The 27,285-nt window shown below is 45.1% G+C and overlaps 2 protein-coding genes across 6 annotated transcripts in view; one reads left to right on the forward strand and one right to left on the reverse strand.

Annotated features, from left to right (window-relative positions):
• Positions 1-27,285, reverse strand: part of RTF2 (replication termination factor 2) — a 53,371-nt gene that overhangs the window by 2,518 nt on the left and 23,568 nt on the right. For both annotated transcript variants that reach the window (XM_011722785.2, XM_071079128.1), the window contains one exon: positions 3,167-3,280. In XM_011722785.2, coding sequence (XP_011721087.1) covers positions 3,167-3,280 — 114 coding nt within the window. The remainder of the gene's footprint in view (positions 1-3,166; positions 3,281-27,285) is intronic.
• Positions 732-25,715, forward strand: LOC105470624 (beta-1,3-galactosyl-O-glycosyl-glycoprotein beta-1,6-N-acetylglucosaminyltransferase 7). 4 transcript variants are annotated; one of them, XM_071079126.1, is made up of 7 exons: positions 732-2,522; positions 2,769-2,800; positions 3,723-3,879; positions 8,455-12,401; positions 16,794-17,759; positions 19,377-19,472; positions 22,911-25,715. In XM_071079126.1, the coding sequence occupies exons 5-7, from the start codon at positions 16,853-16,855 to the stop codon at positions 23,135-23,137; spliced, it is 1,230 nt and encodes a 409-aa protein (XP_070935227.1). In that variant the 5' UTR covers positions 732-2,522; positions 2,769-2,800; positions 3,723-3,879; positions 8,455-12,401; positions 16,794-16,852; the 3' UTR covers positions 23,138-25,715. The 4 variants fall into 4 exon arrangements, 3 of the variants coding, with proteins under 3 accessions (XP_070935227.1, XP_070935226.1, XP_070935228.1); XR_011613221.1 differs by having other exon boundaries at positions 732-2,800; positions 19,012-19,472; positions 22,911-22,928; XM_071079125.1 differs by having other exon boundaries at positions 732-2,800.

Genomic DNA, 27,285 nt, shown 5'->3' on the forward strand with positions numbered 1-27,285 from the left:
GTTACTCATAATAGTTATTTTGATCAGCAATAATAAAATAAACCATTCTACAGTTACACAGCTGTGTTGGAACTGATTTAATCGTAGAAATGACACGTAGGACTATGGTCATTCAATTTACTTTAAAATGCAATTTCCTAAGCATCCAAAAGGTGGCACTAAAGATAAGCAGCCTGATTACTTCAGCCATCCCCCAGCACCGAGCATTAAAGACAGACCTCTCAGGCCTTGAATCTGTAACACATACATGCAATGTGATTTATAACAGAACATAAAGACATTCTGCGCATCTCACACCTGCAATGCGAGCACTCACATCTGTGAAAACTGATACTCGGGCCTTCAAACAAGTAAGAGACCACTGTTTATTTCTAAGCCCTCCATTCATGGCTGAGGTTATTTGAAAAGCACAGGCAAGAAGGAGTTAGAGAGGAAATGTTATATCTTGCTTCCAGCTGCAAGTGTATTTGGGAAATATTGTGGTATCCTGGCAGCAGTAGCTGTGAGGTATTCCCAGAAGCTCTGGAGAATATTTTGCAGAGAAGGGCATGCTAGTCCCACTGTTCTTTCAATTAACTTGGCAGGAAACCTGTGACAGAAAACTCACGAAAGCAAAATGGTCAAAGGGAACATGAATATTTCTAGTAGCTTCCTTTAAAATGCATTCTTTCCCCGTTGTGTGTGTGTGTGTGTGTGTGTGTGTGTGTGTGTGTGTGTGTGTGTGTGTGTGTTTGAGACAGAATCTCACTCTGTTGCCCAGGCTGGAGTGCAGTGTTGCGATCTTGGCTCACTGCAACCTCCGCCTCCCAGGTTCAAACAATTCTCCTGCCGCAGCCTCCAGAGTAGATGGGATTACCGGCGTGCCCCACCACATCCAGCTATTTTTTTGTATTTTTAGCAGAGATGAGGTTTCACCATGTTGGCCAGGCTGGTCTCGAACTCCTGACCTCAAGTGATCTGCTTGCCTCGGCCTCCCAAAGTGCTGGGATGACTGGTGTGAGCCACGGCACCCAGCCGCCCTTCTGTGTTTTTCAAAACTGAGCTTGATCAATGGTAGCAGTGAAGAACAGGGAGATGGCTTTTGGCAACTGTGCTTAATTAAAAACTCCTCAAACTTAGTTTCCCCCTTTTTTTCCCTCTTACAATAATGAAATCATAGTAATTTAGAAAACCAACTTAGAATTAACACATTTTATATAAGATATACATGTATTTACTTTTCAACCTTAACACAGCATTTAAACGGCCAAGTGGCTTTTTTTTTTTTTTTTGAGAGTCTGTCAGGCTGGAGTACAGAAGTGCGATCTCAGCTCTCTGCAACCTCCGCCTTCAGGGTTCAAGTGATTCCTCTGCCTCAGTCTCCCCAGTAACTGGGATTACAGGCACATGCCACTGCACCTGCCTACCAAGTGGCTCTTTAAATAGTTCTTATGAATGCTGTATTAACATCTTATAATATTGCTCCATGCAGTATTTCTACTGGCATCTGAATTCAAAGTTTGGGCACAATTCCTTGAACTACAGAGCCATTTTCAGACATTATTTTCTATGTAAAGTAAAATGATGAAAGGAGAAAATACAAACGCTTTTGGCTCTTTCTGATCATTCTGGATCCATGCGTAATGATAATACTGCTACCATGTGCTCAAGCCTCGGCTTCTTTAAGCCTTACAACCATGAATTACACATTATTCCAGGGTGATACGGTCCTGTCTTATCTGTTGTTATTATTATTATTTTTTTTGAGATGGAGTCTTGCTCTGTCACCCAGGCTGGAGTGCACTTGCGTGTTCTCGGCTCACTGCAAGCTCTGCCTCCCGGGTTCACACCATTCTCCTGCCTCAGCCTCCCGAGTAGCTGAGACTACATGTGCACGCCACCACACCCGGCTAATTTTTTGTATTTTTTAGTAGAGACGGGGCTTCACCGTGTTAGCCAAGATAGTCTAGGTCTCCTGACCTCATGATCCACCCACCTCGGCCTTCCAAAGTGCTGGGATTATAGGCGGGAGCCACTGCACCTGGCCTGTTATGATTTTTTAAAAACCCCAAACCTCTGAAAAATCTTCAGGTACTCCATCATTCTCGCCTCAGACTGGCACTGGTAAAACGCACGCCCACGTGAGGGCAGGCGATTTGTTTCATAATTTTATGTCCTCAGCCTACTGGAGCTCATTTTCTAGTACTTCAAGCATTCTTTTGCCTTAGTTCTGATCACATAAAGTTTTCTCCCTAGCTTATCCTGAACTTAACTTTTTTTTTTTTTTAAAGAATAAGAAACTTGCCACTCACCAAAGGCGTGTATTCCACAGCTATCATCTGTAAACATGAACACGCCCTGCTAGACGGGGAATCGCCAGCGCACGGAAGAGCTCCTGGCGGATGCGCTGTCTGGGGCCTGCTCGCTCTGCCACGTTACTCAGCAATGGCTTCCCTGTTTCTGGGTGCCAGGCTCCCTCCCGGACGCTGAAGCTCCACGCTCCATAAAAGACCCTCCCTCTCCCCGTGAGAGGGCTCAGGAAGGTGAAGGATTTGGCCCCCATTTTTGGGAAGGCTACTCATTAGCTCCTTGCTATTCAAAGTGCGACCCTGAGGAGTTGCATCCACATGCCCTGGGAGTGGGTGAGACGCACAGGCGCCCAGGCCCACCCAGGCCTACTGGAGCCCAGACTGCCAGGGCACTCCCAAGCACATTCCAATCTGGGCAGCAGGGGAGCCTTACATTTGCTGGAATGATGGTAACTTTTCATTTTTCCTTTGTTTTGCAAGCTATGAGACCCGAGTATAAATCAACAGCAACGGTAAGTGACAGCAGCAGCAATGGTGTAGCTGCCTTTCCCCAAGGGCTTGCTGGGGCCGTGTCACTGTCAGTGCTTTACGGCCATGGTCTCTGGAGCTTGCTGACAGCTCCATGCCCTCACATGCTATCACTACCCCACCTCACTGATGAGGAAACTGGGCGGGGAAGAGCAGAGCCGTTGTGCCCACCACAGCCAGGCAGTGCCTGAGCCACAGCTGGAATCTGCTTCTACAGTCCAGGCCCTTCTAGGTTGTAAAAATTGCCTTGATCATGCAAACCCCTAAGTAGCTGCCAGCTCAGTTCAGTGGTTTGCAGTTGGCTCTGGAGCAGAGATGGGTGCTGGGCAGAACCTGAAGACTCCCATTACCTTTTCCAGCTTCGCTCTCAGCCTTCTCTCCTCCATCCTGGCCTTCAGCACATCCACATCCTCCTTGGTGCCATTGAGCACGATGACATCATCCTCCTGGAAGGCAGCCCCACACTGGAGAGGGCAAACAAGAGAGGGCAGATTCCATCACCACTCAGTGGGGAGGTCACGCTTCAGTCCCCCACTCTCAGCCCCAAGCAGTGGCCCCCAGACTCCTATTACTGGCTTTCTGGTCAAAGCCTTGGTTTGGAAAGTTCCTGCACACAGCAAAGGGTCAGCACAGCAGGTTAAGAGTGCTTTCACTTGCAAGGCTGGTGTCTGGGAACCTGGATTTTGGGAGGGTTCCCACCGTTTTTTAACTGACAAGAGTAGCTTGGCTCACGTGCCCAGACCGTTTCTGTGAACAATGTGGTCTCTGCTGACACCTGCCCTCCTTATGGGAGTGTGGAATTCTGGAACATGCTAGGCCAAGGGTATAAAGGCGGCTCTCAGCCAGAACACTGGGTACTGAGTCTCTCATTTGCTTCCCTGGGCGAAAACATCACACGTGTTGCAGTTTCGTTGCGGGGGGAAAGTATTCACTTCGTGCAACCCCTTGAGGGAGGGAGTGCGCATAAGGAAGCCCCACGTGGATCCTTCCAGACTCTGCTACCTGCGCCTTTCCCTGAACACCCAGCTCCGTATCCATACCACACTGCTGCAGTGAATCTCAGGTGAGTACAACCATATGCTAAGTCTCGAGTCTTTCTAGAAAACCCCCAGGCATGACGGCAGCCTTGGGGGTCCTCAACACACTCCGGCAGAACAAGACTGCGAGCAGGGCCCAGGCCACCCTGACAGCATCGTGGTGGTAGAAACGCACACCGCACACACTCAAAGGCATGCCCACACTCACACAACTGTCAGTGAGCGAGCCACCTCGGCAGAGGCTCCCTGTGACCATGCCGTCACTGGTGGGATCCCAGCACTCTTTCTGTTTGCTCCATGGCACTAATCATGACCTGGAGTCTCGTCTTCATCACTTTGTCTATGTGGTCTTCTTCCCTGCTGTGGCCCCAGCAGCTACCCAGTGCCTGGCACAGCAGAGGTACTCAGGGCTGGGGACAGGAAAAACGGGAAAAAACGAGAACCAGGAGTGGAGGTGCCCAGTCGTGCATTTTGAATCGAGATTTCTGCCACCATCTGTCTAGGCCAACTTGCTCAGGCCACACCACCTCTCTGGGCCTGTTTCCTCAGCTGCAAAAATGAGGGGGTCTAAGACTAGGTGTGGTGGCTTATGCCTGTAATCCCAGCACTTAGGGAGGCCGAGGTGGGTGGATCATCGTCTGAGACCAGCCTAATCAACAGGGTGAAACCCTGTCTCTACTAAAAATACAAAAGCTGTGTGTGGTGGTGCTGGGTGTGGTGTGCATGCCTCTAGTGCCAGCTACTTGGGAGGCTGAAGTGAGAGATTTGCTTGAACCTGGGAGGCAGGGGTTGTGGTGAGCAGAGATTGTGCCACTGCACTCCAGCCTGGGCGACAGAGCGAGATTCCGTCTCAAAAAAAAAAAAAAAAAAAAAAAGGGGGTCTAACCCAAGTGCAGTGGTGATCCTGCTCCCTAGTGGACATTTGGCGATGTCTGGAGACATTTTTAGCTGTCACATCTGGGGTGCAGGTGCTACTGGCATCTTGTGGGTAGAGGCCAGGGATGCAGTAAGCATCATACCGTGCACAGGACGGCCCCCAACAGAGAGTTACCCAGCCAAGATGGCCCTGTGCTGAGGCTGAGAAGCCCTGGACTAGGGTTATAAACACCTAAATGTAAAAAAGGAAAGAAGAAGAATTTGTAGGAACACGTGTTTTATAACTAGGGTAGGAAATCCCAACCTTTTTTGCACCAGGGGCCAGTCTCATGGAAGGCAATCTTTCCACAGATGGTGGGTAGTGGCAGGGAAGGTTTTGGGATGAAACTGTTCCACCTCAGATCATCAGGCATTAGATTCTCATAAGCAGCACGCAACCTAGATCCCTCAAGTGCGCAGTTCACAACAGGGTTTGTGCTTCTGTGAGAATCTAATGCCGCGGGTGGAGCCCTGGCACTAATGTTCCCTCGCCCGCAGCTCACCTCCTGCTGCGCGGCCCGGCTCCTAAGAGGCCACGGACCGTCGCCGGTATGGGGGCTGGGGAACTCTGATCTAAAGCTAGTACAGTTAATAAGTTTTACTATGTAAAAAAATTACAAACTTTTACATGACAATGTCACAATAACAACAAAAACATAAGCCAAAGGCTAAGCGAAATATTCGTAGCATATGTAACATTCAAAGGATTAATTTACGGAACATACTCATAGTCACGTAACTTTTTTTTTTTTTGAGACAGGGTCTCACTCAGTCACCCAGGCTGGAGTGCAGTGGTGCCATCATGGCTCACTGCGGCCTCCACCTCCCAGGCTCAAGCCATCCTCCCACCTCATCCTCCTGAGTAGCTGGGGCTATAGGTGTGTGCCACCATGCCTGGTTAATTTTTTTTTTTTTTTTTTTTTTTTTGAGACGGAGTCTCGCTCTGCCGCCCAGGCTGGAGTGCAGTGGCCAGATCTCCGCTCACTGCAAGCTCCGCCTCCCAGGTTCGCGCAATTCTCCTGCCTCAGCCTCCCGAGCAGCTGGGACTACAGGCGCCCGCCACCTCGCCCGGCTTATTTTTTTTTGTATTTTTAGTAGAGACGGGGTTTCACCGTGTTAGCCAGGATGGTCTCGATCTCCTGACCTCGTGATCCGCCCGTCTCGGCCTCCCAAAGTGCTGGGATTACAGGCTTGAGCCACTGTGCCCGGCCTGCCTGGTTAATTTTTGTACTTTTTGTACAGACAGGGTTTTGCCATGTTGTCCAGGCTGGTCTCGAACTTCTGGGCTCAGGTAATCTACCTGCCTCAACCTTCCAAAGTGCTGGGATTACAGGCGTGAGCCACCACACCTAGCCTCGGTTTAAAGATTTCATTGATTTTACCCTGAAGCTGGTAGGCCCTGTGTTATTTAAGACACAGTCCTCTGCCCTCTATGAGTTGGGTGGCCAGTTTTTAAAGATAAAAAATGGAGAAGCAGTGAGCTTACCATTACCATCTTGTCTATGAAACTTCTGTTCTCCCCTACCTGAGGAAGTCTCTTCAAACTTTTATTTACTCTGTAGCTAACTCTTAGAAGAGCATTCTGGGTTTCTGTTTTACATCTTCTGATCTCCCAAACCTTTTCTTAGGCGTGGGGGACGCAGAAATCATGTTCTGTCTCTTAGCTCACAGTACAATGCTCAGGACATAGAACGCTAAGAGCCGGCTCTAAGGAACAGCTTCAGCACCACGTGCATCTGTTACCTAACTCACCTTTTCAAAAAACAGGCTTTCTGAAATCTCATTTACATAACATCATGAAGTGTACAATTCAATGGCTTTTACTATAGAGTTGTGCAACCATCACCATAATCTAATTTTAGAGTATTTTTATCCCTTCCAAAAGAAATCCCATACCCACTGGGGCCCACTCCATTCCCCTTTCCTCAGTCTTAGGCAACCATTAATCTACTTTCCATCCTACAAATCTGCTTCTTCTGGACATTTCTATAAATGAAATCATACAATATCCGTGTTTTTTGTGTGTGTGACTGGACTTTGGCAGAATGTTTTAAAGATTTATCCATGTTATAGTATGGATCAGAACTACATTTCTTCTTATTGCCAAATAAAGTTTCATCTACGAATCAGCTGACAAGAGTTGTTTCCACTTTCAGACTAAGAAATTCGCATGGAAGTCTTTTGTGGACAGTTGTTTTCAGTTCTGTTGGGTAGATACCTAGGGTTGGGATGACTGGTCATAAGTTAACTTTATGTTTAACCTTTGGAGGAAATGCCTTTCCTCAAATGATGAATTTCCAAAGCGGCTGTGCCATTTTACATTACCACCAGCTGCATCTGAGGGTTCTCATTTCTCCACATCCTTACCAACACCTGTCATTGTTTTTCTTTTCTTTTCTTTTTTTAAAATTTGAGATGGAATCTCACTCTGCCGCCAGGCTAGAGTCCAGTGGTATGGTCTTGGCTCAATGCAACCTGGTCTTGGCTCAATGCAACCTCCACCTCCTGGGTTCAAGCAATTCTCCTGCTTCAGCCTCCTGAGTAGCTGGGATTACAGGCACCCACCACCATGCCCGGCTAATTTTTGTATTTTTAGTAGAGATGGCGCTTCACCATGTTGGCCAGGCTGGTCTCAAACTCCTGACCTCAGGTGATCCACCTACCTCCCAAAGTGCTGGGATTATAGGTGTGAGCCACTGCAACTGGCCGTTTTTCTTTTTAGTTATAACCATCCTAATGGGTGTGAAGTGTTGTCTCATTGTGGTTTAATGTGCATTTCCCAAATGACCAGTGATGTTGAGCATCTTTTCGTGTGCTAACTGGCCGTCTGTATACCTTCTCTGGAGCAATGTCTGCTTAAATCCCCGGTCCATTTCTTACTCGTATTATTTGGCTCTTCGATGTTGCATTCTAAGAGGTCTTTATACGGCATATTCTGGATATAAGTTCTGTCTTAGTCCAAGACTGTTATGACAAAATATTTTACACTGGATAATTATAAAGTTTTTTGTTTTGATGAAATTGGACTTACCAATTTTCTCTCTTATTGCTACGTTTTTGGTGTCATATTTAATAAGTCATAGTCTAACCCAAGATTGTGATTTACTCCTGTGTTTCTCCTAAGTTACAGATTTAGGTCTGTGATCACTTTGAGTTTATTTTCACATTCAGTGTAAGGTAAGGGTCCAAATTCATTCTTCTGCATGTGGATATCCAGTTACCCCAGCACTATTTGTTGAAAAAACTATTCTTTCCACCATTGAATTGTCTTGGCCCTTTTGTCAAAAATCAACGACCATACTTGTGAGGGTTTATTTCCGGACTCCCCATTTTATTCCATTGATGTATATGCCCATCCTCATGCCAGCACCACACTATCTTGATTCGTGTAGGTAACGTGACTTCAAAGAGTCACATATTGAGTGGATCAACCAAAATTTATTTTTCTAGTATCTATGAAAAACTCTTATTAAATGTTGTAGTCACAGATATTTGAAAGTATGCCAGATAAGGTCTGTTATTAACTAAAATATTTAGTTACTCAATAAGACACTGCCTTTGAAAAACATCAAGGTAGGCAACCAAATAATCAACAAAATTCTTTAAATAACTGGAACAGTAATTTTCACAGACCTACTGTGCCCAGAGCAATAACAGATATACTATGCCCGGAATCTCTTTTGTAGAAAACATTATCAGCACAAGAAAAGCCATAAAAGTATTTTTCCTGAAGTTGCCAAGGATGTTCCAGCATCTCCCAAATGCACAGAAGATACCAACAACCACCGTTTGCTGGCCGTCCTCAGCCCACGCCTTCGCTGGTTATTTAATGCGGTTCTTGTCTCCAAAAGTGATTTTCAGGTTAGGATCAGCTTCTTTTCTAGGGTGGGTCTGGTCAATTTTCATGACTGAAGACACCTTTTTGACCCACAAATCCCTGAGGGTATGCCACAGAGAAGTTACATGAATGACTGAAGCAGGTGCCCAATCTAGCATTTAACTGGTACAGCCCTTGAAGAAAAGGAGCTTGTTTTTAGCCATCATTGTAGAGAGCTGGGCCTACAGGAGTAACAGCCTGCTCTGCTACAGGAGGTCCCCTGGGAAGTCTCACGCTATGGGAGGTCTGAGTAGAGCTTTCCCGTGGCTCTGGAAGATGGTCTCTTCCTTGGAATGAAAAAGAATCTGCAGGAACAGAACCAGGTGGTAGTTAAGGCCCAGTGGGGCCTGGAGCCACAGCTATGGCATAAAGGGCCAAGGGGTGAGGAGGAGCCCAGCGTCTGCTCCCTGTGGGTGCTGCCCCCACCTCTCTTTTTCTCTCCTCCCGGGTTTGTGCTGCTGCTGCTTTCTATCACTCCTTGCTGCCCCTCCTTCCGACAGTGTCGGGGTGAGCGGTCTCCTTCCTCTAGACCAGGCTGTTCAGAGGCCATGGACCTTATTCTGCACACAAGTGTGCTGTGTTGTGCCCAGACTTATTGTACTTTTAAAGTTGAATCGGCCACTGACAATAAGAAGTTAGGAACCCCTCACATTAGAAATTGAGTAATCTTGCTCTTTCTCTCAAAAATTCAAAAGATCCATTAATCCCAAACCCACATCCTCAAGGGCCTCAGTGGCTTGGACCTTGGTAGGAACTGCCCCTGGAGACTGGGCAGAGTCCTCCCAACCGCTAGGGGCCCCATCACTTGTTCTGGGTAGGTGCTTGACCCGAGAAACCTGAGTGCAATGGTTCATCCCTGAAGGATGAGGGAAAACAAGGGCAGGGGGCTGCCGCAAAGTCACAGCTGGTCCACAGGGACCTGCTCCCCACCTCTTTGGTAAATAACATGTATTATACCAACAGAAAAAACACCCATATCTTCCTGCTAATGCATTTTTCTTGAGTATTGTTATGGTACAGTAGAAATTATATATCCATTTAAAATTTTATCTTCATTCTTTTTATCGCTTGTAACTCAGATGTCCAAAGAATGGGGGAAATGGTTAAAAAAATCATGAAATACATTCCCAAAAAGGAAGATTATATCGTTAGAGTTTGGGGCAACGTGGAAAATGCTTATCATAAGTTAAAGGAAAAAGTAAACTAGTAATTGTATATTTATATTCATATGCCGTCTCTGGATGCTTTTTAAAAGTATTTTTAAAAAGGCCAGTAGGGAAAATGCCAAGAGGGGAACAGTGGTCAAATTAGGAGCAATATGCTAATGCATCTAGATATTTATATCACTTTAACAAATGGAACAGTGGCTTCCCAATCTTTGTCCTTACCAATAATATTAGCAATGAACAGCTGACTGCATGCATCTCTGACCTAGGAATTCCACTTCCGAGACGTGGTCATTCTCTATCACGGGATCCTGTTTTTGTTTCCTGTGCAGTACCCTATGGCTTAGAGTAAATGAGTGTCTGCATGTTTGTACTGACTTTTAAAACAGTGTGTTTCCTCCACTACACTGTTAGCCCCAAGCAGGAGGCATTTTGTCTTCATGTTCCATGGTGGGAGCCTAAGGTTCTGCCCACAATGGATACAGTGAACAACTGCTGAATGAACGAATAAGAAGAGAGCCTAAGGAAGTATTTCAAAGTAGGATAAACGGAGATGAGATTTTAAAGCCAAGCAATTCTCCCAAAACCTTGCATGAAAATATACATCCCCATCAATGAGCGTCCCCATCACACCGTATGTTTTGAAGAAAAACTTATGCTAATCTGAATGGCAAGGGAAACAGCTCCTTTTTGGCTCGGATAAAGAAACATAAAAAAACCCCACTGCATTCACAATACCTGTTTCGTAAATTATCCCTATGTCCTTTTGTTTATTAGGGATTTCATTTTTTAGTTGTTTTACTTTAGTCAATCTGTATAAGGGGTTTATACATCAAACTGATTTACCCTTTGTCCATCTATTACCAATAGAAATGGGTGGCACAGCTCCTCTAGTACATTTGCTTCTTGTGCTGGCATTTCCCGCAGCAATGTGGAAGTGTAACATTTAATGTGGGCAACACTCCCCAGCATTTCCTTAGCTGCTTCTTCCACTGCTGTTTGGCTTAGAACGGCTTCCACCTTCCAGATGTAGAATGTGAGACGAGGTGAAACCCAGCACCAACCCTCGATCCCCAGGAATGGGCCAGTATGAACAGATCAGGCGTCTAGTCCAGGTGCGCCCACAGGACAAATATTATTGTTATTATTATTATTATGAGATGTCACCTCACTCTGTTGCCCAGACTGCAGTGCAGCGGCACGATCCTAGCTCACTGTAACCTCAAATTCCTGGGCTCAAGCAATCCTCCCACCTTAGCCTCCTAAGTAGCTGGGACTACAGGTGCGCACCACCTTATCTGACTGATTTTAAAGAATTTTTTGTAGAGACACGGTCTTGCTATGTTTCCAGGCTGGTCTCAAACTCCCGGCCTCAAGCAATCTTTCCACCTCAGCCTCTCAAAGTGCTGGGATTACAGATACGAGCCACTGCACCCAGCAAGGACATGTTTCAAAACAAGCATTCACAAGATGCAGGAAGAGATGGCACAGCAAGACCTCACAAGCTGGCAATGTGACTTTTCCACACATAAAAGGACCTGACCTTTTCTGATTCTTGCTAGATAAAATCAGAACCTTAACTCACAGACTCTGAACATCACACAAATAAAACGTATGGGGTCTCCCCACTGGAAGGCCACATGAATGCCGCAACCCCTGAAGATTATGGGGACCACATTCTGTCTGTTCAATGTTTCTAATACTCTGTGCTATGGCAACAACATCTGTTCTGCAAAACAGCAGCACGTATCTCAGAGGCAGCCCACGAGCAGGCGAGGAGAATCTGTATTCATCTAACCACACATCGCGCTTAGGCGTCAAGGCACACAGAAGATAAGAAATCTCTACGGTGTGTGATCTATGTCTCTTGGTGCCGATATTCTTAATAGAGCTGTCTGTGGCAAGCCTGCAGAGAGTACCAGCAAGCAGAGAACCTTTAAAACCAGAAAAGGAAAGGATGTTAAGAAGAAAAGTACCCAGAGGTGGAGAAAGAAGGGAAGAGGAAAGCCTAGTGAAGGCGTGTCAGACCCCACCTTCACCACGTGCTATGGCGCAGACTCACCCTTGGGGACGCTACAGAGCACAGAGAAGGCTCAGGCCCTGCGTTGTGAAATGTCTGGATCTTTCTGAATGCTATTTATGGAGAAACAGGATTTTTAAGTGACTTTTATTTATTCCCTTCATGAGAGAGGGTCTGGTAACTAAATCATGCCTCCTGTATTTAAAATCATCTCAAGACTCTGACCCATGAATACCACGATTTCATCCTTGCAGTTTTCTGAATGTGAGTGGCTGTGCGCCCTTCATCTGGGTCAGGCGTCTTCTGTTGTCTCATTTTGTTTTTCAAGAGGGATCCGGTCCCAAGGAAATACTCAGAGAAGCAAAAGCAGCAACGACTTTTCAATCTGCAGGTCAGAACTAACAGGAATTAAACTCTCCAGGGACAGACGGCAACAAAACCTGCCAGGCAACTCTACTCAAGTGACTGAAGCAGGCGCTGCTGCTGGGGAGGAACCGATGGGAGAGAAAGGCCAGGCTGCGCCCTGACACCACCAGGACTCCTACTCCAGGAACCAGGGGGCTTCTCCTGGTAAGCGTCTCAGTAGCTATGCAAGACCCACCAATGGCAAAGGTTAAGCAGATAGGTGTGTGTGTGCGTGTGTGTGTGTGCATGTGCGTGTGTGTGTGTGTGTGTGTGGCAGGGTCTCACTTCTTTGTCACCCAGGCTGGAGTGCAGTAGTGCAATCTCAGCTCACTGCAACCTCTGCCTCCTGGTTTCCAGTGATTTTCCTGCCTCAGGCTCCAGAGTAGCTGGGATTACAGGCACACGTCACCATGCCCAGCTGATTTTTGTATTTTTGGTAGAGATGGGGTTTCACCATGTTGGGCCAGGCTGGTCTCAAACTCCTGACCTCAAGCGATCCGCCCGCCTCAGCCTCCCAAAGTGCTAGGATTACAGGTGTGAGCCACCACGCCTGGCCACAGGTGCACTTTTTGAAGTAAATAATGTTTTTCTTGGCTCTATGTTTTTAAAATATTAGAATATGAGTAATATTTGAAATGTAGGTGTTGCAGGTGTCTTTTTCTCTCAAAAATAGCCCCCACTTTTTGTTTAAGCCAAAGAAAATAAAAGTAGAATATTTTCCCAGTATGGCATCAACTAGATTTTTAAATATAAAATGCTACCATTTGTTAACTCCTTACATGAGAGGCAGATTCAAGATCATGTTCAAATCCTCAGCTCTCATTTTGTAAAATAAAATGTTCTATTTCTTGTGGTTGTTTTGAGTGGATATCTTAAAGTTTTCTTCTTTCCATCAAAATGGCTAAAATAATTTATACATGTTTTAGGAATAAGCTTTTTGTAAAAGGCATCCATTTTACCAGACAGCTAGCTAGCTTTTGAATGCAAAATTCATCCAACTCATATTATCATCTCAAATAACTCAGGAAAACACTGTACTAACATTGAGGCTGCTCTGGACAGCGTTCTAAGCTCCGAGAGAGAGAGACACCACATTTTCGTTGTGCGGCTACAGGGTTAAGACAAGGGAAGAGAGCACCTGCAGTTACGGTTTCGGGGCCGCATTACTCCAAGGGTGAGCACCAGTGAACATGGAGCAGCTCCTAGGGCCAGGCTCAGTGTGAAACTCACATCCTTCACTCCTGCACCTCCTCCCAGTGTCCCTGTGAGGCAGACACTACCATACACCACGTCCACAGTCAAGAACATGGACACTCAGGGAGCTTCCGTTACTTGCCTGACAGATTCTTAAGCACTAGGGCTGTGAGCCTAACACTGGGGCCCTGATTCAAAACCCATTTCCTGAAGCTAAATATGAGGTTCCTAATAAGGTAAATGCAATATTGAGCTTCCCTCAACCCCCACCCTTTTTTAAAAGTAAAGCTCTCAGAAACTTTCTTTGGGTGCTAAAAATCAACTGCTTCTGCTGGTTAAATTAATGTTAATACTTTAAAACAATAATATTCTAGAATATATGGCAAAAGATTTTGAGTTCACCTTTAAAGGTTCCCATCCATTATCTATTTACTCAGAGGAGTTTCCTTTAAAATATATACATATAAAAAATTCAGCAAAAGAGTATATATGGGATGCTGCCAACTCACCCTAAAAAGTCTCTACCACAAATGAAATCCCATCCTAACAAATTCTCAGAGACTATATCCTTCAACGAACTGTTGTGGAGGCAATGTGATATCAAACCCATATTGCTGACTTTTGCTATTGGCTGTGACGGCTTGCTGGGAGTCGGGAGAGGAAGACTGTGGAAGAATTACAAGAAAAGAAGAACACAGGCACTGGCTCTAATGAGAAGAGCAATGCGTTCTGAAACAACTCCCTGGAAGTGCTTTAACCTTGGCCTCAAGACAAAACCTTGGCCTCTGAGGCTGGAAGCGGTTTTGTTCCACTGTACACTATATACACAGAAGGCATGCATTATTATGTTTTTGGTACCATTGTTATGTTTTTGTCTCAAAGGCCAAGGTTTTGTCTTGAGGCCAAACCTCCGCCTCAAGAGCGAAACTCCTCTAAAAAAAAACAAAACAAAACAACAACAACAAAAACCCAAAATAGGCCGGGTGCAGTGGTTCACGCCTATAATCCCAGCACTTTGGGAGGTCGAGGGTGGATCACTTGAGGTCAGGAGTTCGAGACCAGCCTGGCCAACATGGTGAAACCCCACCTCTACTAAAAATATAGAAATTAGCTAGCATGGTGGCACATGCCTATAATCCCAGCTACTCAGGAGGTTGAGGCAGGAGAATCACTTGAACTGGGGAGGCAGAGGTTGCAGTGAGCCGAGACCACACCACTGCACTCCAGCCTGGGCGACAGAGACTCTGTCTCAAAAAACAAACAAACAAAAAACAAAATAAAAGGACAACAGACAAAAAACAAAAACAAAACCAAACCCTTCTTCCTATACTAAAGTCATAATACAGAGGAAGATATGACAAACTACGGCACATGGTTTATCTTTAATCAAAATTCTTACAGAAGTAGTAAAAAGCTTTACTTTCAAGAACATTTTTCTTTCCTATTCAGTTTCTATAATCAGGTTTAATTTATTTTAGAAATCTCATATAAAATGTATAAATTATGATGGTTTCATGTTTATAAAGATAAGTATTACATAATTTATAAGAATGTCTTTAAATTAGGCTATAAGGTTTCATGTTTGGGACAGAAACCATTTACTGAACCAGTGGAACACACTGCAGTCTGACATACCTCGGCAGTGGTGCTTTTTATTTTGGAAGCATGATGGGTAGAAATAAACTGTACAATGAAAATAAATACAACAGCTTTAAAAATCCACGGTCAATGTTAGTAGTTTTTGTTGGCTCAGAGTTTAAGAACACAAGGATAACTAAAAATGCTGCCTGGTTGAGGCGTTATCCAAACAGCATTTGTAAAAATGATGTGGAAAGGCAAGGAACCAGTGTCCAACCTGAGCTCAAACACCAGTCACATGTATATGGGCTTTTGAAAAATAGGAAATAGGAATAACATGCAACTTTTTTTTGTTGTTGTTTTGTTTTTTTGAGAGGGAGTCTTGCTCTGTCACCCAGGCTGGAGTGCAGTGGTGCAATCTCGGCTCACTGTAAGCTCTGCCTCCCGGGTTCACGCCATTCTCCTGTCTCAGCCTCCCGAGTAGCTGGGACTACAGGCACCCGCTACCATGCCCGGCTAATTTTTTGTGTTTTTAGTGGAGATGGGGTTTCACTGTGTTAGCCAGGATGGTCTCGATCTCCTGACTTTGTGATCCGCCTGCCTTGACCTCCCAAAGTGTTGGGATTACAGGCGTGAGCCACCATGCTGGTCAACATGCAACTTTTAATGGAAACCAAATCAAGATTCATAAACAAGAAAAACAAATACTTTCTAACAATATAAAGCTTGACATGTTACCTAATCAATCTTCTTCCCTAAATTCCAAAGAATGATCCTTGCATGTAATAATTACTTAACTGAAACTTTTTGGTCACTTTTTGCTACTGCTACACCTATTCATGTACCTCTGTAGACTCAAGACAGACAACTACATGATTGTCAAATGTTATTAAAGATATCCTTTTTAAATTCTATGACATCTTTCCTAAAAATAATTCAGAAACTCTTTTCTTTCTTTTGGGAGACAGGGTCTCACTCTGTCGCCCAGGCTGGAGTGCAACGGGATAATCAGGGCACCACCACATCTGGCTAATTTTCAAATTTTTTATAGAGATGGGATCTTACTATGTTGCCCAGGCTAGTCTTGAACTCCTGGGCTCAAGTGATCCTCTGCCTTGGCCTCGCAAAGTGCTGAGATCACAGGCACGAGCCACTATGCCTGGCCCAGAAACTCACTTTGACAGGTTTAAGTGTATAATCATAAAATTCCTCTTAATTTGTCACTTCTTTTGTTGGAAATATTTAGTCTTATATGCAGAATAATGGCATAAAATGAACTTTGAATAATGCAGAACAGGACAACGTCTATGTCTAAAATAAATATTTGAGATTTTTCATCTCCCTAAATAAGGGCAATAACATGAAAATATGCTCAACATCATTAGTCATTAGGGAAATGCAAAGTAAAACTATAGGAAACTAACATTACACACTCATTAAAAGGTAAAAATTAAAACATTCGACCACAGCAAGTATGCATGAGGCTATATAATAAATGGAACTATCATACATTGCTGGTATAACCACTTTGGAAAAACAGTTTGGCAGTTTCTTAAAGAGTTAAACACACCCTGACAAACTATAGTGACAGAAGGCATACTGGCAATTGCCAGAGATGGAAAGAACGGATGAAAAGGAGCGTAAGAACACTTTGAGGGGTAAGGGAAATGCTTGTTATCTTCATTGCTGTGATGGTTTCATGGGTGTGTATATGTAGTTTAGTGTACTTCAATAAGTTGGGGGGGAGAGTTACAATACCCTAAATTGTCTCTGTTGTTCTTTTAGGAAGCTTAAAGGAAAAATACTCAAATTATGGTAATAAGAATGCCCTTGGAGCTCAAGATATGAGCCAGCTTCGAGTCACAAAGTCTGGACTTGTCGTGAGCGCAGTCATTTGCATCTTCATTTTTCTTTACTTAAGGAATCCAACTCCTGCGGAACCAGAGGAGGAACCTGTCCATTCAGAAGTAGTAGAATGTGGCTTTTACCCAGATGAACTGTGCTCCGCTTTATTTGAAGGGAAAGGGGCGGCCCCCCAAATTGCAAAATTTTGCAAAACCCCTCATAAATCTGAAATACATGCTCATTTACACACACCAGGAAACTGCTCCAGGATTTCTCGGGGGCTGCATTTCATAACCAGACCCCTGTCTACGGAAGAGGGTGATTTCTCTTTGGCACATATTATAACTATTCATAAGGAGCTGGCCATGTTTGTGCAGCTTCTCAGAGCTATTTATGTACCTCAAAATGTTTATTGTATTCATGTTGATGAAAAGGCCCCAAAGAAGTATAAGACTGCTGTGCAAACCTTGGTTAACTGTTTTGAAAATGTTTTTATTTCCTCCAAGAGAGAGAAGATGGCTTATGCTGGCCTTACAAGACTACAGGCAGATATTAATTGTATGAAAGATCTAGTGCATTCTAAATTTCAATGGAACTATGTCATCAATCTTTGTGGACAGGATTTTCCCATCAAAACCAACAGAGAAATCATACACTACATCAGAAGTAAATGGAATGATAAAAATATCACTCCTGGAGCACTCCAACCACCACACATTAACAACAGATTCAAAGACAAACCACCCCATAACTTAACCATTTATTTTGGAAGTGCTTACTATGTACTTACAAGGAAGTTCGTAGAGTTCATACTGACTGACATCCGTGCAAAAGACATGCTTCAGTGGTCCAAAGACATCCGCAGCCCAGAGCAACACTACTGGGTGACCCTGAACCAACTAAAAGGTAAGAAAGACCCACCGATATGGATGTCTGTGCAGTCAGCAGCAACAGCAGAAGATTTACTTATTTATTTTCAGACGGAGTCTCACACTGTCACCCAGGCTGGAGTACAGAGGCGCAACCTCAGCTCACTGCAAGCTCCGCCTCCCGGGTTCACGCCATTCTCCTGCCTCAGCCTCCCAAGTAGCTGGGATTACAGGCGCCCGCCACCACGCCCAGCTAATTCTTGTATTTTTGGTAGAGACGGGGTTTCTCTATGTTGGTGAGGCTGGTCTCGAACTCCTGATCTCAGGTGATCCGCCTGCCTCGGCCTCCCAAAATGCTGGGATTACAGGTGTGAGTGACCTCACCTGGCCATAAGATTTATTCTTAACTGAAGATTTTTTCAATTCAGCTATGTTTTTTTTGGCTTTGTAAATGTTTCACATTTTGCCAGACCTTCCACTTAGTGAGACAGGAAGTTCTCTGATTTTAGGGGTCTGAAGTTAGCTGAAAGATAACTTATCTTTTGTTCCCTCTCTAGAAAGAAGTACTGGCATTTTGCATTTCCTGAGACTTTGGAAAATTCTGGGCATAAATCTTTAGAAAGTTCTTCATTTATTTGATAAATACTACTGGAAAACTACTAGTGCCAGGCATTGTGCTAAGGGCTCTGTAAGATGGAAAATATTAAAGCTAGTAATGATTTTGTGGCAAATTTGATACTTCAGATGGGTTGTCTGGGAGGCAGAGGGAAATCAGATACTATGCTTTTTTTTTTTTTTTTTTTTTTGAGACTGAGTCTGGCTCTGTCGCCCAGGCTGGAGTGCAGTGGCCGGATCTCAGCTCACTGCAAGCTCCGCCTCCCGGGTTTACGCCATTCTCCTGCCTCAGCCTCCGGAGTAGCTGGGACCACAGGCGCCCGCCACCTCGCCTGGCTAGTTTTTTGTATTTTTTAGTAGAGACGGGGTTTCACCGTGTTAGCCAGGATGGTCTCGATCTCCTGACCTTGTGATCCGCCCGTCTCAGCCTCCCAAAGTGCTGGGATTACAGGCTTGAGCCACCGTGCCCGGCTAAGATACTATGCTTTAAGTGGACTTCAGTATTTTCTTTGTAAAAGGTGGACTGGCTCCTACAGGGAGTGTGGCTTCAAACCTGAACAACTAAGCTCATCAGCCTAGAGAGTGGTGCACGATGAATCCAGTAGACGTTGGTTAGGATTTTTTAACATAATCTCATATCCATTGCAAGTTCTATTTTCAAATAATCTCCAAAGGCTGTTACAGAGAAAACACAATCCAAAGAACCCCAAGAGAATCACAAACAGCACTCTGCATACAAGGGAGTAACAAGGGATGGAGAAAGGGCCGAAAAATGAAATCCAAGTACAAAGATGGCGATCCCCAACCTTGGTCCACCCAGATGCTACCGCCAGTGTAATACACGCTCCCACCCCCAAAAGCACTAGCCTTTGATCAAATGTCACAAGTGAAACATTTCAAGGAAGGTTGGACTTTCCCTTCTACTTTTCTCATTGACTACCTCATCTAGAGGAAATGGAAATGACAGCACAGAAGAACTTGTACTAAAAGAACTGGGAAGCAGATTCCACACTGTATGCTGGTTTTGTTTGCCTCTTAGATGCTCCAGGTGCTACACTAGACGCTGGCTGGGAAGGAAATGTTCGAGCCATTAAATGGAAAAGTGAGGAAGGAAATGTTCACGATGGATGTAAAGGTAAAAAGAAAAACAAAACAAAACAAAAAAGGCTTGAAATTGTACAACTATAAAACTGCTGCCTCAATTCTAGTGGGAAAGACTGAGGACCATGTTTAAAGTAATCTGGAATTAGTGATGATCCAATCAGCATAGGTTGAGTCAATTTTTTAAAAAAATTTTATATAAGATTCATACAGAAAAGTACACAAATCACAAAAAGTATAGGTTGGTAAAATTTCCTACAGTGAATATACCCTCTGCGGCAATAGCTAGGCCCTGCGTGCGTCTCCACACAGCTTCCTACCCAGTGGCAGGAACTAATGCGCAGAGATACAGTAACTGATTTTAACCGTGCTTTTGGGCAGGGACCTCGGGTTTGACTATAGTAGACTAGATATTAAAAATAAACTAGGTTTACCCAGTTTTTCAGCTATTTAAAAGACTGGCCTAAAATAGATTGGAGACAAACAAAAAATGTAAATCAAATACCAGACTAGTTCAAAGACAAGTAAGTCCCACTGCCAACGTGCACAGCCACCCTCCTGACGCAGAGGTGCCAGGTTAGAGGGCTGGAACCATTTCCTAGTGAAGTGGTTTTTTCAAAAGTAGATATGATTCAATTAGGGATCCATTCACACGGTAGAAAAGCGACAGGTAAACAACAGGTTAACGAGCTCTGCCCTTTCTTTAGAAAGCAGCGATTCCCTGTCATTACACACGGGGGTTTGTCAGGACTAGTCAGTAAATGCTCAGAAAAAGCAGGGGGCTCGGATTCTTCCTGAAAACAGGAGCCCCTCAGGTGTGCACATGGCATAAGAAGTCATGACGGGTTGACACTATCAATAATACCTTAATGATTCAGAATTCTGAATGAAATCAGAATGTTTCAACAATGTCTGAAAAAAACCCTAGTTAGTATAAATCCTAACAAAGTCCTCATTCCCTAAAAGTAAACACTTCAGAAAGTTCTTACTGGCTTACTAGTTCACACTAGCTTCAGTACGAAAACGGTTCTCACAGTTAGGCAGTAGCGTGGCCATCCGTGGCCAGCATTCAGAGTCAGCACCCAAAGTAGGCCAAGCCCTGGTGTGTAGGGAAGTGGTAAATCTTCCAGGGTCCCAGCGTTGGGCCTGCCCTCAATCCTCACAGCAATTCTCAGGTAGAAACAATTATTATTCAACCTTCCTACTGATGTGGAGCCCAAGGCTCAGGTAAACGAAGTCAATCCCACAGGCAGAGGGAGGAGGGGCAGGGCTGGGGATCAGACTGGGAGCAACCACCTGCCGCTACTACAATGGGCGAGCTCCCAGCCTGACTCTGCGACTGTGCGTGCAGAGGGACGGCTATCCCATTAGAACCAGCAACAAGGAGTTTATTTTTAATCACCCAAATAGCAGTAACACAGCTCTGAAAATGGTCCATTTATTTGTATTCCCTTCCAGTTCAACTTCATCTGTGTCTAAATGGCACAGCTATATCGTTATAATCAAGGTATAGCTGAGCTGCTTTTCACTTACGTCCTAAAAGTTTCTCCCACTGATAGTCTTCACATTTGTAATCCTTTTTTTTTTTTTTTTTTGGAGACAGGGTCTTGCTCTGTCACCCAGGCTGGAGTGCAGGTGGCATGATCACAGCTCACCGCAGCCTCTACTTGCTGCACTCAAGTGATATTCCCACCTCAGTCTCCCAAGTAGCTGGGACTACAGGTGTCAACCACCAAGCCCAGCTAATTTTTTATTTTTACAGAGATGGGGTCTCACTATGCTGCCCAGGCTGGCCCTGAACTCCTGGACTCAAGTGATCTTGCTGCCTTGGCCTCCCAAAGTGCTGAGATTACACACATGAACCACTGCATCTGGCCCATATTTATAATTTTAAAGCAGTTAAATGTAACTCTACTGAGATTCTATCACATTGTAGCAAATATGTCTATCAGGTAAACTTTTTAAAATCATGGTAACAGCTGCCGCTTATATAGTCTTACAAACAACACTGGACATTTTGTGCATACATCCCCCTGCCCTTTTAAAAACAGTATTTCCTTAAGATAGGTTTTGTTTTGTTTGAGATGATGGAGTCTCGCTCTGTCGCCAGGCTGGAGGGCAGTGGTGTGATCTCAGCTCACTGCAACCTTTGACTGCCTGGTTCAAGCGATTCTCCTGCCTCAGCCTCCCGAGTAGCTGGGATAACAGGCACACGCCGCCACGCCCAGCTAATTTTTGTATTTTTAGTAGAGACGGGGTTTCACCATGTTGGCCAGGCTGGTCTCGATCTCCTGCCCTCATGATCCACCCACCTCGGCCTCCCAAAGTGATGGGATTACAGGCGTAAGCCACCATGCCCAGCCAAGATAGGTTTTTTAAAAGTAGGATTACTGGGCTGGTGTGGGGAAAGAGAGCAGGAAGGAGCTGGGCAGAGAAAGAGCAAGGTTTCTGAAATAAACAGACCTTCCCTCTCACACACACACTGAGGCCTCACTTCTCTGTTTCCTCACCTGCAAAATGGGAGTGATGATGGAATCCACTTCAGAGTGTTACTGTGAGAATTAAAGGGGAGAGCAGAAAGAGCCAGACATGGTTGTCAAAAGCACATAAAAAGTGTCACTGAGTCTCCAAGGAATCCAGTCACCACTGGATTCCAACTCTAATTCCCACTTACAAAAAAAATTTTTTTTTTTTTTAAATTAGAGACGAGGTCTCACTCTATTGCCCAGGCTGGTATCAGACTTCTGGGCTCAAGTCATTCTCCTGCCTTGGCCTCCAAAGTGCTGGGATTACAGGAGTGAGCCACCATGCCTGGCCTGTAATTCCCACTTCAATGTTTGTATCAAATGTTCACTCTGAAAAACAAATAAAAAGCAGTGCCAGGCACAGTGGATCACACCTGTAATCCCAGCACTTTGGGAGGCCGAGGTGGGCGGGTCACTTGAGCCCCAGAGTTTGAGACCAGCCTGACCAACACGGCGAAACCCTGTTTCTATAAAAAATACAAAAATTTGCTGGGCATCGTGGTGCATGCCTGGGGTCCCCCCAAAATATAGAAGTAATGACTTATTTAAAATCCATACCATTCTTATGAACTACTAACAACCAATGAAAAGACTTAGAAGTTCATGGAACTCAGTATCTATCGGAATTGAGATTTTACCAGGTACATGAGTGCTAGCTCATCTCCCTTGTGCCCTTGGTGAGCTAAAATTCCACGATATTCACCCAAAGCAGTAACTAACAAAGACGTTAGAAATCACTAAAAGAATGAAAGCGTCCCTTTCCACCGTAAGTTCAAAATTCACCATAAAAGCCCCTGTCAAGGCGCTCATGGAAATGCTGTTTGATGTGAACTCTGGTGAAGCCGAGGCTCACCAGTGACACTGGACAGAGCACGCGCCACTTTGTGTGTGTGAATAAAATGGGTGAGGAAACAAAGGCAGCTAGGTTTTTGTGTTTCTTTCTGCAGGCCGCTACGTCCAAGACATCTGTGTATATGGACCAGGAGACCTGCCATGGCTCATTCAGTCGTCTTCTCTGTTTGCCTACAAATTCGAACCCTCGACAGACCCGCTTGTAGTTACCTGCTTAGAGCGGCGGCACAGACTTCAAGTGCTGAGGCAGGCAGAAGTTCCCATAGAGCCACACTGGCATTTTCACCAGCAGAGTCATTTCAACATGAGACTGAACCACTAGGGGACTGTTTGCTTTCTTACTGAGTGGTATCATTCTGTTTCCTTGACTTGAAACAAGAGAACATCGAACCAAAGAAAGTGGGAAGATGATTCCTTGATTCAAATTATTCCTAAAGTGAATTCGGAAATATGCTATTGACGAGACTTTACTATTGATTACAGCCCACTTTTATAGCTTTGGGAAAGAAATCACAAGACCAAAAAAACTCAAGCTACCACTGGTGACATACAGCAATGCACTTAGAAGGCCAACTGCTTCAGTAAAAAGCTGCTGAAAACCCCAATTCTCCAAACACCTGGAGGCTGAAGCTGAAATAGGAACGACACAGCCTGTTTTGAAGACTCAGATATTACTGTGTATGAGACACTAAGAAAGAACAAACTCCCAGTGAAAATGAAAACATGCTTATCTCAAACAGTCCTCACTGGCTGCGAGCCATGTAACTCTGTTCTGGTGGTCCTAGAAAAATAATGACGAGCGTATTTCTTTGGGTAAAACGGAACTCATCTGAGTAGAAAACACACCTTGTTAAAAAGGGTGCCCCAAGTGTCTGCGGTCTTGACGTGTCGTCTCCTAGCACCTTCTGTGATGGTGGACATTCCACAGCTGAGCTGTCCAACGCTCACCACAGCCACAGGGGCTCCTGGGCATTGCAGACATGGTTACAGCGACTACAAAAGTGAATCCTTTTTTTTTTTTTTTTGGATATGGAGTCTCACTCTGTCGCCCAGGCTGGAGTGCAGTGGCACGATCTCTGCTCACTGCAAGCTCCGCCTCCGGGGTTCACACCATTCCCCTGCCTCAGCCTCCCGAGTAGCTGGGACTACAGGTGCCTGCCTCCGCGCCCGGCTAATTTTTTTTGTATTTTTAGTAGAGACGGGGTTTCACCATGTTAGCCAAGATGGTCTCAATCTCCTGATCTGTTGATCCACCCACCTCGGCCTCCCACAGTGCTGGGATTACAGGCGTGAGCCACCGCGCCCGGCCCGTGAATCTTTACTTTTATTTAATTTTAAAAAAGTAAGTTACATTTATTTATTTATTTATTTTTAAGACGGAGTTTTGCTCTTGTTGCCCAGGCTGGAGTGCAATGGAACAATCTCGGCTCACCGCAACCTCTGCCTCCTGGGTTCAAGCGATTCTCCTGCCTCAGCCTCCTGAATAGCTGGAATTACAGGCATGTGCCACCACGCCCGGCTAATGTTTTGTATTTTTAGTAGAGACGGGGTTTCTCCATGTTGGTCAGGCTGATCTCGAACTCTCGACCTCAGGAGATCTGCCTGCCTTGGCCTCCCAAAGTGCTGGGTTTACAGGTATGAGCCACTGCACCTGGCCTTAAGTTCCCTATAAATGGGCATGTGTGGCTAATGGTACCATGCTGAACAGCACAGATCTGAGACATGAATGGCCGCGATTATCTCTATTCACAGATCTGGGTCTCCTCCCTTAGAAAGTCCACAACTTTGATGCTACTGCTGCTGTTGTGGAGAACTTTATATATATCCTCTTTCTCTAAAACAGTTCATACAGCATCATATGAAACAAGTGTGTGACTGTTAAATAGCACAACATACAAGAGATTTAAAAAAGGGAACACAGGAACCAGAGGAGAGGAAATTTAAGAAAGATAATTCCAACGCAAAGTGGAAGCACCTCAGTAAATGGAAGCTTCCCATGCATAGAAATGAAGTCTAGTCACTGTGTGAAATAGCCCTGGGAAAACATCATAGCTAGACAGAAGGAAAAGGGATTTGGAAGGCAGATCCCACACATCAAACATCAAGGAACCACAGAAAATTAACACCTTTGTTTAAACAAACCTTTCTTCCCCTTGGATATCTAATCCAAGGAAAGCACATATAGAAACTATTAAGACCTTCAAAAAGAACACAAGAGCCCCATGACAGCACGCCACCGCCTTCCTACACATTTTTACAGGCAAACACAGCACCTCCAAAGGTGATAGCTGGCTACATGCTGATGGGCTGTTCATTCAGAAAGCTCAGATTAGCCACGATTATGTCCCCGGTAATTTATAACTCAACAGCAACTGAATGTAAACCCCATTAAAGGAACAATAAAAAAGCTTACATCTTTCAAGTTACTTAAAACACCAGCCTGCCTTCACTTCATTCCAATGTCAACCCGTGGCACACCCAGTCACATACCGTGAAGGGGCCCGTAAGAGCACCCGCCCACCAGCACTGTTGGGAGGGCATGGGTACTCCTGGGTGGGGAAGCGCTCAGAGGAATGTCTAACACTTTTAATGGATGAGAAAATCGAGGCACAGGGGGACGATGGGATGTTCCTGGGACCACACAGCTGGGAAGGTGGGGCTGGTATTTGGACCAGGCAGCTACACTCTGCAGTGTGCCTGCTGAGTCCCAGGAAGCTACACTGCCTTACCTTACACAAAGAAGCACAAACTGAAACAAACACCTGCCCCCAACAGGCTTAAATGCCATAATGAAGACGTGTCCTGAACAAATCATTTCAGTACGGCCAGGCCTGGTGGCTCACACCTGTAATCCCAGCACTTTAGGAGGCCAAGGTGGGCAGGAGTTTGAGACCAGCCTGGTCAATATGGTGAAACCCTGTCTCTACTAAACGTACAAAAAAAAAAAAAAAAGAAAAAAAATTAACTAGGCATGGTGGTGGGCGCCTGTAGTCTCAGCTACTCGGGCAGCTGAGGCAGAAGATTCACTTGAACCCGGGAGGCGGAGGTTATGGTGAGCTGAGATCACGCCACTGCACCCCAGCCTGTGCAACAGAGCAAGACTCCGTCTCAAAGAAAAAAAAAAAAATCATTTCAGTAACAGCGGGATAAAGTAGAATAATAAAAGTACACTAAATGCACGGTGGAATGCAGCAGCCTGAGACTGGGCTTCAGTGGAGAGTGGGGACAGCAATGGAAAACAAGGCCAAAAGTCAGAGAGGTGGGGAGGCCGAGAGGCAGGGAGGCCGAGAGGCAGGGAGGCTGAGAGACAGGCAGATGCAACAGGCCAGGGAGGCCAAAGGAAAGCAGCAGCCTCCGTGAGCATGAAAACAAGAAGCCTAGGCTCACTCTCCTGATCAGACCCTCAGTGTGTTCATGGGTACAGTAAAAGAACAAAATTAACATGTGAAAGGTGAAGGCTGCGTATTCTGTGTCTTATGTGATTCCTTGACGCTAAATAGTCACAGAGACTATAAAGATGGCAGAAGGCTAAGATAATCTGAAGAAGGCCAAAGCCTGAAAACCAGAATCAGCTGCACTGACCACTTCTGATGACACTCCTTTTCCCTAACTTAACTTTTTCTTTCTGCTCCACCTCCTCCATGACAAGCAGGTAGACAGTGTGAGCATGTATTTTTGGACTTCTGACTTTAAAACATTTACACATCCCATTCGCCTATCTACAAAGCCTAAATAAATGAAGCCACAGAGGTAGCAAGTCCAATGCTACGGATCACAACTTCAGTACTCTACATCTGCAGTGTTTTTTGTTTTTTTGAGACGGAGTCTTGCTCTGTTGCCCGGGTTGCAGTGCAGTGGCGCGATCTCAGCTCACTGCAACCTCCGCCTCCCGGGTTCAAGTGATTCTCCTGCCTTAGCCTCCCAAGCAGCTGGGACTACAGGTGCGCACCACCATGACCAGCTAATTTTTTTTTTTTTGAGATGGAGTTTTGCTCTTGTTGCCCAGGCAGGAGTACAATGGCGCAATCTTGGCTCACCACAACCTCCGCCTCCCAGGTTCAAGCAATTCTCCTGCCTCGGCCTCCTGAGTAGGTAGGATTATAGGCATGCGCCACCACACCCGGCTAATTTTGTATTTTTAGTAGAGATGGGGTTTCTCCATGTTGGTCAGGCTGGTCTTGAACTCCCGACCTCAGGTGATCCACCTGCCTCAGCCTCCCAAAGTGCTGGGATTACAGGCGTGAGCCACCATGCCCGGCTAATTTTTGTATTTTTAGTAGAGACGGGGTTTCACCATGTTAGCCAGGATGGTCTCGATTTCCTGACCTTGTGATCCGCCCGCCTCAGCCTCCCAAAGTGCTAGGATTACAAGTGTGAGCCACTGCGCCCAGTCCTACATCGGCACTTTTCAAATTTTACTGTGCATACAAATCATCCAAGGATCTTGTTAGAATGTAGATTCTATTTCAA

This window comes from Macaca nemestrina, chromosome 15 (assembly GCF_043159975.1).
Source record: "Macaca nemestrina isolate mMacNem1 chromosome 15, mMacNem.hap1, whole genome shotgun sequence".
NCBI lineage: Eukaryota > Metazoa > Chordata > Mammalia > Primates > Cercopithecidae > Macaca > Macaca nemestrina.

Excerpts from the sequence above, each read along its gene's own strand:
- LOC105470624 (XM_071079125.1), top strand. The coding sequence starts at position 16,853 with ATGAGCCAGCTTCGAGTCACAAAGTCTGGACTTGTCGTGAGCGCAGTC. Across the intron at positions 17,760-19,376 it reads GACCCTGAACCAACTAAAAG|ATGCTCCAGGTGCTACACTA; the intron begins GTAAGAAAGACC and ends TTTGCCTCTTAG. Across the intron at positions 19,473-22,910 it reads TGTTCACGATGGATGTAAAG|GCCGCTACGTCCAAGACATC; the intron begins GTAAAAAGAAAA and ends TTCTTTCTGCAG.